General features: G+C 38.1%; 1 protein-coding gene across 3 annotated transcripts in view; it reads right to left on the reverse strand.

Moving 5' to 3' along the window:
- LOC145665805 (ABC transporter G family member 20-like) overlaps positions 1-14440 on the reverse strand; it is a 116707-nt gene that overhangs the window by 22843 nt on the left and 79424 nt on the right. For all 3 annotated transcript variants that reach the window (XM_081732918.1, XM_081732919.1, XM_081732917.1), the window contains one exon: positions 3994-4082. In XM_081732918.1, the coding sequence (XP_081589044.1) occupies positions 3994-4082 (89 nt within the window). The remainder of the gene's footprint in view (positions 1-3993; positions 4083-14440) is intronic.

Consider the following 14440-nt stretch of genomic DNA (forward strand, 5'->3'; position numbering starts at 1 on the left):
CCAGGAATCTAAATCCTAAGTCCCTTCGAAATGTGGTGTTGGAAGAAAATGGAAAAGATAAAAATGGACAGATAGAGAGTAACATACAAAGATTTTTTAAAACGGATGGAAGAGAAGAGGACGCTTTTAGCCAGCATCCTTCGTAGGAAGACAAATGGGATTGGACATATCTTGCGAAGAAATTGTCTTCTTCATACCCCATACCATGTTCAGATATGTTCATATATTTTGTCCCTTACTGATTCCGGCTCTTTCTTAGGCAATGGACAGTTATTAAATATTTTGTGTTATCTATGCTGATATTATTATAACATGTTCGACTGTAAACTGTCTTTAAGTCCGAAAAATTTCTAGAATAACAACGGGAATAGAACTCTGATTTTAACCACATCTGGTAGTCTTGCAACATCTATCTTAATAAAGTTCAGTGAACTTTAAGCGTGCTAGAGAAAGAGGATGCGGTGTACGTTGATGGTCAAAGGTACAGGTCGGTCTGTTGTCTGGGATACAGGGTGCGTTTTATAAAGATAAGCAGAGACATACACAACTTGGATCTTTGTCGGAAATCTTGTGGTCCTAAATACAAAACTAATTTTATTGCTTTTCCTGTAAGTCTGTGGCTACTTCAGAATGCGTTTTCGAAGCGTTACCCCCTAGAGCGAACACGACCAAGGTGGCTATTTGGTAACTTTACTTTTGCCAGAGTTATAAATCATACTGTGAGCCAGTCAGGGTTTCCAGGTCTTTCTTGCAAAGTCCAGGTCTATAAAAGCGGAGTTCCAGTACCCTGCACAAAGCATCTTTCAAGCAGCTGTTTCTTGCTAAAATCCCCTTGCCTGGCAACACGTCTTTCCTTTTTTCCTTCCTTTTGACATCCTTCAAACAGCAGGTGGTCTATTGTTCCGAAACGCGCCAAATACGCTCGAGCTGACATTTTCTCCGCGTTTATATTCCTTTCGCGTTTATGATTAGCCATCCACATTTAGTACCCGGCTATTTGAAGCAATCGCAATGCGTTTTGATTGCTCATGCGTACGCTTGGAATACGCTGACCATGTATTTATATGTGGTATTTATATGCGAACACTCGAATATACAGTAAAAGTGACTACGGAACTCAGTCAGCACCTGGAATCGCGGATTGTGACAATACGAGTAACGTTCGACGCGAGTTGCATAACTTGAACATCCACAATAGGGTTATAATTTCCGAACTGCTGATAAAAGCCAGAACGCTTTAGCACGAAGGAAATGGTCCCAACAATGTACAAGTGAATCGACGATAATGCATAATGTGATCCGATGAGTCTTTTGCTTTATTTCCAATAACAGATCATATTTGTATATGACAGGCACTCAAAGAAGGTTATGCACCGTAGTCTTCATCCCTACCGTGAAACATGATGACGATTCTGTGATGCTGCGGGCGACAATTTACTGGTATTTTATAGACCCTGTGATTGCGCCCAGAGAACTAATACTTCAATTATTATGTGAACATTCTTGGTGCTTATGTGCACCATATAATCCATATCTTATTCCAGCTAATGACGCAGGTCTCGATGACAATGCATCAAAAATTAGTGGAGACGTTCAGGCTTGGTTGCATAACAGTCGGGACGAACATCAACACTTCCTTGACCGGCTTAAGTTCAACACCTCAACATTATTGAATACTTATTGTAAGTTCTGGAGCTCAAACATTTCGAAAGAACTAAGTGATACACAGCATGAACAATGGTCAATATTCTTTATAATCATTCATTACTTAAGAGGAGTGGCCCAAATGGCATATTTTGCAATAATCATCTTTTGTGTTGCACATAAACTGATTCCTATAGTGTGGAACAGTCTACACTTTATTTTTCAACATAATCGCCAATACGGTTGAGGAATTTGTCTTACCGTGAGACGAGCTTGCCGGTACCACTTTCGTAAAATGTGAGGTCCTCTCTGTTGAGCCAGGGTTGCACTGTTCTTTTAAAACCTTCGACAGAGTGGAATTTGTGATCTCCAAGGCGTTCTTACAAGCGGGGAAGAGATTATAAACTCTGGGTTGTAGTGTTGTATTGTGGATGTTCCACATACATACTCCCAATAGTTTTTGAATATTAGTGGCAGGGTGTGGCTCAGTATTATTCTGCAGGAGTAGTGCCCCTTTTACAGCAACCCAGGACGTTTCTAATAAACGTCAATTCATAAACGTTTTAATTTTGCACCATAGACAGTTGCTCTAATCTTTGTTCTCTTCTCCAAGAAGTCGAAAAGTAATGCACCCTTCTGACCTCAGAAGACATGAGCCACCACTTTACCTGCCCACTTTACGGCTTGGAATTTTTTTGCTTCATAGAGAAATTGGATGCATCCATTTCAAAGTTACCTTTCTTATTTCTGGAGCATGTATATGAATTTAGGTCTCGTTACCAGCGCCAATATACTCAAGGAAATCTTGGTCATCAAGGGAAGATTGCTATAAGAAGACGAAGTACATGCCATCTTTTGTGCTTTATAGTCTTCAGAAAGATTTCGTGGTACCCATCGAGCGCGCACTTGGTGAAATTCCAATTCGCAATAATGCGGCGAACTATTCCACGTAAAAACCCAAGTCATGCGTTAGGCGTGCGATAGTGATTTTCACGTTCTCGAAGATCGCATGCTCCACCCCAACTGTTGTGGGTCTGCTACTACGCGCACGATTTACTGTTGTCATCCTAACGGTTCTAGATTGGCTGCACCATGTTGAGGACCTATAACGCTTTTCACAGAGATATCTACCAACTGACGATGAATTTCCACAGCTGACACTTTCTTCTTATCATGGAGACAAGTGACAGGGATCTATATTATATCCAGACTTTTGTTTCATCAGAAGGAGATGTAGAAATCCGAAAGCAGACCTATGAAAGATCAGAAGATGCAATATTAACGTTGTATCAATGCTGTGTAGACACATGTACAAAATATTTTCTCAGAGATGAAATGAGATGTGCCGCAATACAACTGCTCTGCATGAAGTTAGTCTGCATTATGGTAATGCAAACGTTTGCCTTGTACCTTACCAAAATAATGAGCTGTAAAATTACGGCCTGGGAAAACTACATCAGGAATTATTTAATGAACTACTACTTTGGATGCATCATCTAAAGCTCAGTCATAGAAAACTAAAGGTATTGATAGTATATTTTGATGTTATGATTATCACAAAGATTTCGAACAGATGATTAAATTATGTCTGTTGTTAATTCTACTTACAATGGCTGGTTGATTAATTTGAAGTTCAGCGTCCTGTTCAGTATCGAGGCTACATGAGACGTAGATGTACAGTTTAATATAGGATCCGAATCAGACGAGCTCTCAACGAGAATCAAACTCGGTCTCCTGCGTTGAAGGCGCGTAAGCTAAACATAGCCACGAGGGAGCTCTAATGCTACTTACGAATTGAATCGGTCATTGCTAAAAGCGGATATCTTCCATTTCAAATGGAATGTATATACATATTCTCTTTTAACAATGATAATTTCAATTGAAGACTTATTTCAAATAATAAGTATTCGTTCTTAGGATAACTGACTCTCATACGAATCAGGGTTAAGCATCAGTGGTTGCTCCAGTTATATCGACTATTCTTTAGCACAGTCTTTCCTTTTTCGTATTATACTCACGAATGCACTATATCTTTCAAAGCCAGGATACTACTTATTAAGGAGTGTAGCCTAACAGTGACGACACCAGCTTTTATTTCTAGGGGAAGCAATGGAGGTGTAGAGTAAATTTTGGGAGAGCATGTATTTTTGTGTACCGAAAAGTTATTTCTACACTACTTGATTTGCATTACAATACAATGTTCCTGAGGGGGGGGAGGACAGTTCAGACCAATAATCATCAGGAGATGGCAGTCGCCCTTCTGGCATCACCACTGTAAGCCTAGAAATATGTATAAAAGTAAAGAGCTTGAGCATGCAAATGCTGCAACGAGTAACTACCGGTACTTACCAGCGACATACAAACGATTCAGCAAATTCTGTCTTTGTTCCACGATAAATGATAATGTTGTTAACCCAACAGCCAAGAAATATGCCATACTGAAAATGTAATTATACACATTACATTGCTTAAACTATTCAAGTGTAATGATTTCTATTTTCCAACTCAAAAATATATATTATGTAACGTTGCTTAACTTTGTCCTGCATAATACCTTATTTCTTTAGACATAGTACAGCACGAAAGTTGGAATCATGATTACTTGATAAAGTTATCAAGAATAATTAAGAATAAATTTAAATTAATTTATAACTTTAATTTACTTTTGGTGTCTTAGATCAATATTATTTACTATACACGTTATAAAATTCAATGATTGAATGCCTATCAATTTTTATTTTTGATATTTCTAAACGAAAATACACTAAAATAAGTTTCCATGTTTCCTTATTTGAGTACTTTAATGGAATCAAAATACTATACATTGGTACGTAACTCCTGTAAATGCAATCCAGTGACATAATCAGGTATCTCATTTTCGTTCATTTTGCAAGACAAAATACTCTTTTTACTGCACTTGGTTTATTATGTCAAGATTAATGAATCTATATTTCTTAAGTATTAGGTTTCTAGTCATAGCATTTTGTATAGCGAAAGAATACGACACCGATCACCGGATAGACTATCTGCAGGGGATAGGAAGGGCGAATATATCAAGAGTACATATCAAGAAAATATGCAAAAGAAAAAACTAGTATATGACTACTTCTATACGCCTAAATATGTGTTTGGATAGTGGCAAGTGATTCTTTGTAAAAGTTACTTGACAGTGTATGAAATTCTAATTCTTTTAGAATCTTGTTTTGAAGATATTAGCGACTCCTAATTGTTCCCTGAACACCAGTTTCTACGTAATGAACAATGAATTGCTGCTAGTACAGCTAATTAGTCAGAAGAAAAAAATAATTTTAGTAACTTTTATGGGCTTTTGTCTTACTGTGCGCCATCCAACCGTAGACGCAGGCAAGTTTACACATTACCGTGTTCCAGCATCCAAATGACCCAATGCGTAAAGCAATACTTCTCCGTCATGGCCATGCAGTCAACTCAAGAATCTCCAAGGAATTGAACAGATCATAATCGGACGGTTCAATGTCAGGGGAGTATGGCGGATGCAATTGTGTTTCCCATCTGAGGCGTAGAATGGTGTCACGGGTTATTCTAGCCACATGATGCTTAGCGTTGTCCTGTAACAGAAAAACCTCTTTGCGATTTAGATTGGGATTTTGAGTTTTTCTTGAACAGGGGGTCAACTGCTGACAGTATACAGTTGCATTCATACTCTGACCAGCTGGTAGCAGTTCACGATGCACGATGCAGCGAGCAGTCTACCAAACACACAGGAGGACCATCTTCTGGTGCAGTGTTGGTTTCGGCTGTTTTGGAACCGGTTCATGGGATGCTAAGCAATGATGACGGCCCCGTGAAGCTTCGTACAGAACCCAGTTCTCATCACATATCAACACCCTGTCCAGAAATGGCTCCTTCCGCAGACGAAACAGCAAAGAAACACGGGTGTCTGCTGGCGTTGCCTTCTGGCCCGGAGTCAAATCATGTGGAACCCAACTTGTAGTGCTTTCCAAGTTGATGGAGGTGCTGCCGAATGGTTTCTCCACTCATAATGAATTATAGTCCTAGTTCCTCGTTCCCCACATGTCTGGCCACTGTTCCGTCTCAATTGCTGCCTGAAGATCTTCATTTTGTACATGGGTTGGTCTTCCGGCACATGGTGCGTCCTCGAATGATTCGTCATTATCCATAAACTTGTTAAATCACCGCGGTACTGTCCTCTTAGTCACGACACCATGACCAAACGAATGTCATAGCTTCCGCTCCGCTGCAGAGGTGTTTGACTCCAGTTTGAACTCTTACAGCATACACACACCCTTATGACTCTCTGTGGAGGTCGTATGTTCACTCTTTCCTTCTGCAAGTTCACCGTGTAACTAAACTGACAGAACCAGGCATCATGTTGGGTATACCCACATCAACTACTGACCTTCGCTTTATCTCCATTCGCATTCAACTCACAGTTTAAGGGCCAATTGAACACAGACTTCCACATAAGAAACAGACCTTTCTTGATTACCTTTATACTAGTACCTGTTTTCTCGTGCAACCTACTTAGAAGTAGTAACCTGTATATCAGCTCCTTTAACGCCCGTAGTGATACTTGAGCACATGTTACTTGTTTCATTGTATTTGTTTTGTTACTGGGTGCTGTGTATTTCCTCCTCACTACGCGGATAAACCGTTGGGACACCTGAGACCATAGACGTGCCGTTTTGTTGAAATCGTAATTATACATCGTACTCTTGCTTACAGATATGAGCATTGAATTTGACTCATTTCCATCATCCTTTCTTGGTGTTGCAGTTGTCACAAACACCAGTATATTTGCAGTACTCTGGATGCTTGTGCTACTATATATTTATTCAAAAAGTGCGCTGGTATTGTTACATCAAATTATGAACTTGTTTTTTTCAAACAAAATTCATAAACATGTTTATCATACATTCTGATTTCAGGTATGGTGAGTGACGTCGGGCATATGACCTCCTCTATTGCGCTGGCATGCAATAACTCTGTTCGTGAAATTCGTTATGACTGCATGACAAGTTTCCATTTGGATTTTGCCGACGACCACCAGGACGACACCCAGGACTTTTAATGTTCACTGTTCAACCCGTTTCAATGAACTTTTTCATAAGTCTGCAAACTGCTGATTCATTCGGTGCCTCATTTCGCCCTAGAACCGCGCGAAATCGCCTGACAGTTGCTGGATAACTTTCTTCGTTCTGATCAAATGTTTTCACAATTAGCACACGTTGCCCTATAGTAAACTGCTCCATGGCTAGACTGAAGAAATGCGAGAAATTCAGACTAAGGCGACAATCGAAATGTTTGTGGATAGAGCAACAATACAAAACAATGCCGGCAACTGAGAAACAAAAATTTGCCAGACGACCCAGAACCCTTGCTTTTTGAATAATCCTATATTTTAAAATTTTGTGTATTCAAAAATAAATTGAATGTTTCATTAAATATTTTCACACTGATATATACCATTTTCTGCTAAATTTCAAATATTTCCTACAAGAAGGTATAGAAAATTCGTGAGGGTACCGGGATTTGAATCCTAGATCTGTTTCCTGAGTTCAGATGTGACTGGTAATGAGTAATTCAAAGAGTAAACTCGATGACCACTGTTGGTATGCTTACCAATCCAGCGAAATAACCAGCACTTCAAGGCTCCAACTAACCATCGAACCAGAGAATGAAGCACATAAACCTTTATCTGAGATGCTCATGACATCCAATATTACACACTCTAATCTAACATGAACACATAAAAATATTCACTGAAATGCATGGAAATAAAATATTCACTTGCAAAGCATGTTAATAGATCAAATAATGGTGTATAACAAACTTAAGTTCGATGCAAAATATTTTCAAATAAATATTTTTTATTAAGTTGTTAAACTTATAAAACCCAGGACCGTATTTAAAAATTTGGATGCCCGAGGCTAGAAAAAATATCTGGCCCTGCTAACTTCGCCTAACTCTTTTCTGTGAAAAACAGTAGGAAAGTTAAGGGAATATGTTTAATACTTTTGTTCATATTTTATTTTATGATGATGATCGTATCTTTATGACTCTTTTTAGATAGCCACTTGAAATTTTGATCAGAGTAGAGGCCCCTGTAAACCTGGAGGCCCGTTGCTGCAGCTCCCGTAAGCCCCTTAATCCTAGTAGGAATAATTTACTTCATCAGCGTGGGAAATTTTTTCGCAAATTTTCAATGGGAACGTGCCCTGGACGCTAATTGATTAGTTGCTAAGCTGATATACGTATGCTCATGCTCTTGGACGACTACCAGCTGTAGAAACAAGATGAAATAGGCATTTTCCTCTTCTTCTTCTCGTCGTGTATTGGCTAATTATTTGAAACCCCCGCCCTTCCTGCGAAGCCAAGAATGGAAGCTTCTCGTAGGTTATGAACTGGAACTGTGGTATTCAATGATCGAAGCTTCCCACCAGATTGTATGAAATTGGTCTTAGTTGCTAAGATGAATATTGCATTTCATGATTTTTGTTTCGAAAACGTGGGATGGGAAACCGTATATGCAGGTGGTCTCATAGACTGGACACTGAGTGCTTAGCTTCGAAACACATTCCCATAGAAAACAATGATTCGCGCTAACCACTAAAGCGTCAAAATTTCAGCAGTAATCGATTAGCCTTGGATCCATGTACTATAGTATATTATATTCATCGTTCGAAGCAATATAATGCTTTCAAGTGTTCAATGCTCTCTCTCTTTCATCGAGAATCGAACCCGGACCCCATGTAAGTAAAGATGTGGTAAAGGGTATGTGTATAATCGAACTCCCTAATGCTGAAAAAAGTGGTATTAGACCGTAAATAACAAACATAAAAATAAAAAGTACAACATCACATTATTATTATTTTTGGGGGGTGGAGAGAAAGTCAAGCAGACAACTAACCTTGATTGTAGCTTCGTTAACTTACGATTTACAGATTCTGTGCACAAAATCCATGGTGGGAGCTGGGATCGAATTTGGTGCTTCACGATCTAGAGTTGAATTAAGTTTTTCTGTGGTGGGATATAATCGTCGGACGTTCATCTTTCGATGTTTGTACACCACAAAGTCCACGCGGAGCAAGCTGGAATCGAACCAGGGACCCCGAGCACCTGAGGTGAACGCTCTACCATTGAGGCACTGCACCCCCTCAAACGTAAAATGTAACAGTTTTCTACAGCATGTGATTTCCCGGAAAAATGAAGATCGGATAGCATTAAATATATTCTTGCTGAAATGAATTCTCGTTATCTATTACCGATTTTCCTCTATGTTGATTAACGTTAAAATAAAAAATTTCTACCATTTTCAATTTGAAAAGAGGATTAAGAGAGGTGATACGATATAGGCTATTCTCGGAACGATGAATTGTTTTCAAAGAAATCAATTCTCGATCTTACCGTTTTGTTCTATGAAATATTTGAAGTTGGAAACTACGTCTCGCTATCTATTATCGTTTATGCTCTATGATAATCAGCGTTAAAACCTGAGATAATTTCTATCCCTTTCAATTTGAAAAAAGAATTAAAGAGATGACAGAATCTCTTCTCGGGACGGTGAATTGTTTTTAAAGAAATCAGTTTTCGATCTTACCGTTTCGAGTCTTGATTCTCAAAGTATTCTCAAAACTCTTTTGTCGTCTTGTCTCGTTTTGGAAATTTATGTACAAAATGTATGACCCTAATTTCATCTAGAAGTTAGCAGTATCTATTCGCTTTATTAGAGGTCCACGAAGGGCGTGATATAAGAATATATAGACGAGTTGCGTTTATTGTTGGAGTGTATCGCGTAGTGATTAATGTATCTTTAAACCTTGATAAATGCTCTTCATTGTGTTCATACAATTACGTTATCAATTTATACTTTCTACACATGACTCATGTAACGTTAAAACAGTGTTTGAGATCTAAAACTTGGCTGAACTAAACATTGTTCAGCGTAAACTCTAAACTCCGATAAACAAAACATTTGTATCCTTCCGCTTATCACAAATACAATTGGCTAGTGATGTATCACTCCCACTCCCCACGGGGAGGAGCAAATTATACACGTGCATTTTGACAATACTGTCTCGTATTGTCCAGATACTTACAGCAGCAGCAGAAAAGAAAGAAAAGAAACTCGAAAGATTAAAAAAAAAGTATTTGAATTTCGCTCGTAAACAATTGTTGCTTAGTGAGTAAAGGTTTGCCTTGTTGGTGTTTCACCACAACACTCGCGCAACCGGGATTCATGCCGTCTTTTAGGCTTGAAAGCAGAACACGCGTCCGCAGTTGAATTGGTGCCATAATTACTGCGCATGCTCAGTGTTTATTTCTATTGTTTCATTAACCACACTCGATTGCAGTATTATTAGATAATCCGTATTATATTTTTGTCATTTATAATATTATAGGAGTTTTATATGAAGCTTCATAGTAAAAGTAATAATGCAATCACATGAACTATTTTGCGGAGGAGTACAAGCGTCGGTAGGACAACAGCAAATCAGCGAGATTTAGTTTCACGTGGCTTTGTTTATCGCAGTTTAGAGCTTACGCCGAACAATGTATAGTGTTGCCCACGAGTCTCGGATGTTTCTGTATCGTATCGAATTTCAAAATGTACTTGTCGAATGTCTTATCTCTTTTCGTGTCGAGAAGTTTCTCTTTTCATTGACAATACTAGAAGTATTAGTATTAGTATTTTGAGGTTTCCTAGCAAGTCTTTCATTCCCCTGCATTTGTACATTTTGTTTCTGCTTTCATATCTCGGTAGTTATTAGATAAGACACAAAATGTGAACGTGATTTAAAAACAAAGATAGAGTAAGAATGCCGAAAGAAGCATTTAAAATAAGAAATAACATATTTTGTGGATCTTTGAATAAGTAGTTGAGAAAAAGCTCATAACATGTTTTATGTTAAGTATTGAAATTCTATGGAATAGAAACTTAAACGTTACCCACGCACACACAATGTTTGTACACCACAAAGTTCAATTGACGAGAGCTGGGACTGAACCGGAGTCCGTACATATTTGAGGTTGTCTCGATATATTTATTGTCGTCAAGTTGAACATGGTAATGGAAGTTTCCTTGGAGGATTATTTCGTACAGTCATGCCATTAGTAAAATAAAAGTACAATTCATGCTCATTCCTGTTCTTCGTTTGCTGTGATGAAAAGGCGTGTTCAAGGTCCGACCCCCATTCCTTGATATTCCGACTTTTCTGTAAATTTTGTCTAATGTGAACATCTCCCTAATCGAAATGATTTCCTGTTCACGTCCCTCGTTGTAAGTATTAAACAAGATTAATATGGGATATGAAACTTCATAACTTTTTTTTCGTTCTTTTTCTCTGGCGGCAAAAGTTTACATAAATTGTTAGTATTTAGTTTATATCTATCACCACAAACTTACTTATCCATGGATCATATCAAAGACTCACAATTATAGAATCTTCAGAATTTAAAAAGAAAAAGAAAAATGAAATATATTTTTTAATTCCATCTGTAAATTAAAAGTATCTACTTCGGAATGAACACTTCCTTACGTCTCCATTAGTTGCTTATCAGCAGTCACTTATCAGCAGTCACACTGCGTATCAGCAGTCCCAAGTTAACGCTCAAGGTCTTCTTCTCAGAAATTGTTTCGAATATTAACTCTTCAAGTCTAGTTTGTACCACTTTCGTTTGATATCTACGTACTTCAAACAATTTGATGTCACATAATTCGTATCTGCTTTGATTATGACAAAGTTCCAGGCAATTAGCATTTACTCTTTCTTGTTTTCATGAACTAATTAAGTTAGTTTGGTAGTGGAATTTAGGTCTAGATAGGTCATAATTCCTTTGCGAAGAAGGGAAAACAAACTGATCGTTCATGAGATACTGTTTCTACATTAAACAAAATTTACAGGAAAGTTGGGTACGGTTATTTCAAATCGAGTCGAGTTTTAAAGAAAACTCGTTCGTGCACACCGTTAGTACAAACCTCATTCAGGGTGGCTGATCTAAAAAAGTTTTACACTTTTTCGACCGAGTGTCCCCACCTGGAATCGAACCCGGGACAGCTCGCACCGAAGGCACATCGCACTTATTAAAGTTGTGAAACTACAGAGTTCAGCCAGCCACTGTCATCTCGTATTGTAATCTTGGAATTCATAAAGGTGGAAAACGTGTACCGAAATTAGCGAAAAGAAAGGTAGTTGTACGTGTTTAAGAAATAAACATTGTAGTACACTTAATTTCATGCTACTGATTTCGAAAATAGCAAGCTAGACGGTTAGGCTTAGAAGGGTTTTCACATGACTACGTTAGTGTTTGTGATAGTTTCGATAAATTTTATTCTAGTATGTATTTAAAGTAACAGTGTCGTTATAACATTTTGAGTTGTCATGGATAATCTATTCTGTGCTGCGAGTAGAAAAGGGTTGCGGAACATTGCTCTACTACACTAAGTGTCCGTATAAAGAATAAGTCGTTGGTAACACGATTATACATGTTAGGCTAAAGGAGACGGTAATGATGAGACATGAATGAAATGATGACAAGAAAATTAAAACAACGAGAACACCCACGCACACGATGTTTATTCACCACACAGTTCACTTGTCGTGAGCTGGAATTGAACCAAGTACTCCATGCACGAAAATTGAACGCTTTAGCACTAATCCACCGTGCCTTGTTTCGTGGTAGGATGAAAAGAGAGAGAGAGAGAGATTCCATATTTGCTTCCTGATTATTATTATTACAACAACGTGTATAACCATAAAAGATAAGCGATTTGTATCTGAATACTAAAAACTAGTTGACAGTGGATCTCGGTTCTCAAGAAGTCTTCAGGAGCCAAGGACAGCATTCACGAGGATCTGGATTTGAGTTTTAGGAGGAGCAAGTATTTCAGTTCGATGCAAAAGTTAAGCTGAGAAGCTTTTAATGAGGATCACAGTTTATTAATCACAAAGTTCACTTGTAGTGAGCTGGGATCGAACCAAGGATTTCATGTAAGAAAATTGAACGCTCTACCGCTGATAATGAGAAGCAAGATAAAACTAACGGATCTAACAATTCTCAGAAACGAGATATGTTTATTACTCATTCGCAGCTGGAAATGCTATGACATTGCATTCTCCTTCTTCTTCTTCTTCTTTCACACACACTCTCTTCATGCAACGTGATACAAACCTAAAGGTGCTCAGCAAAAATATGATATCTCGGAAACACGAACAAAAAATTCATAAATCCCATATACATTAAAGGTAAACGCAATCGCGAAGCAACACGATCACTTAGAGAAAGTACAACATATATGAAATCGAAGTTTCTCAAAAACCATATGGACTTTTCCAAGTGAAAAATGAAATGAAATCTTTAAGTTTAACGTCCCACGCTTATGCCGGTTATGCTAAAGGAGACGGTGATAATGAGAAATGAGTGAAATGGTGGAATGATGAAAGTGGGAGGAAACGGGAGAACCTCGAGAAAACACACGAGCACGGTGTTTGTCCACCACAAAGTCCAAACGGCGCGAGCTGGGATCGAACCAGGGACCCCAAGCACCAGAGGTGAACACGACTTTTCCAAGTGAATACAACCCTGCTACTTTTCACATCCTCATTCAGTCCCACATCTGAAACAAAGTTATAACATTAACTCATTTTCTTCTTCACACATTATTCGATAGTTGTATCAAAATATCATTTTCAGTAAATCTTATTTATCAACGAACTTAATTTACATTACGCATATCTCTGCGTTTACGCGTTCAGATTACATCATCTACAATCACACGTATGTATGTTCGTGTGTCTTTGTGTGAAGAGAACAAGTAGTATACTTCTCACAACAGCAAAACAATGCATGTAATCTAAAATGCTATATACGTATAATTCTTCTGTAAGCAAGAACATATGCTACATTAATATATCTATTTTATTTGTTTAATATCGATACAACACCCAGAAAGGAACACCAATTTTTAATCTAAGCAGACAACCTTTTCTCTCTAGTACAAGTGGCACGGTGTCTCAATAATAAAGTGTGCTTCTCTCTGATGCTTAGGGTCAATGATTCAATTTCCGAGCGAGTACATTTATGATGGACAACATCGTATCCGTGGCAAGACATATGTGTGGAATTTTAAACTGAAAGATTTCATATCATAAATTAACTTGAAGATGAACGTCCCATGATTATATCCCACCACAGTGATACTTAATTCAACTCTAGATCGTGAAGTACCAAATTCGATCGCAGCTCCCACCAAAATGGATTTTGTGCACTGAATCTTTAAATCGTAAGTTAACGAAGCTACAATCAAGGTTAGTTCTCTGCTTGACTTTCACTCCACTCCACCCCCCCCCCAAAATAATAATAATGTTATGCTGTATTTTATTTTTATGTTTGATATTTATGGTTTAATACCACTTTGTTCAGCATTAGGGAGTTCGATTATACACATACCCATTAACACATATTTACTTACATGGGGTCCGGGTTCGATTCTCGATGAAAGAGAGAGCGTTATATTGCTTCGAACGATGAATATCATATACTATAATACATGGACCTAATTTTAATCGATTACCGCAGAAATTTTGATGCTTTAGTGGTTAGCGCGGGTGTCATACATACAGTCCTAAGCTCGATTCCCGTTGAAAGCAAAACATTTTCTTTTTTAACGTTTTAATACCGCTTTTTCAGCATTAGGGATTTAGATGGGATCCAAGGCTAATCGATTACCGCTGAAAATTTGATGTTTTAGTGGTTAGCGCGGATGTCATACATACAGTTCTAAGGTGGATTCCCG

Source organism: Thermobia domestica, chromosome 12, assembly GCF_964235325.1.
Source record: "Thermobia domestica chromosome 12, izTheDome1.hap1.1, whole genome shotgun sequence".
Taxonomy (NCBI): Eukaryota; Metazoa; Arthropoda; class Insecta; order Zygentoma; family Lepismatidae; genus Thermobia; species Thermobia domestica.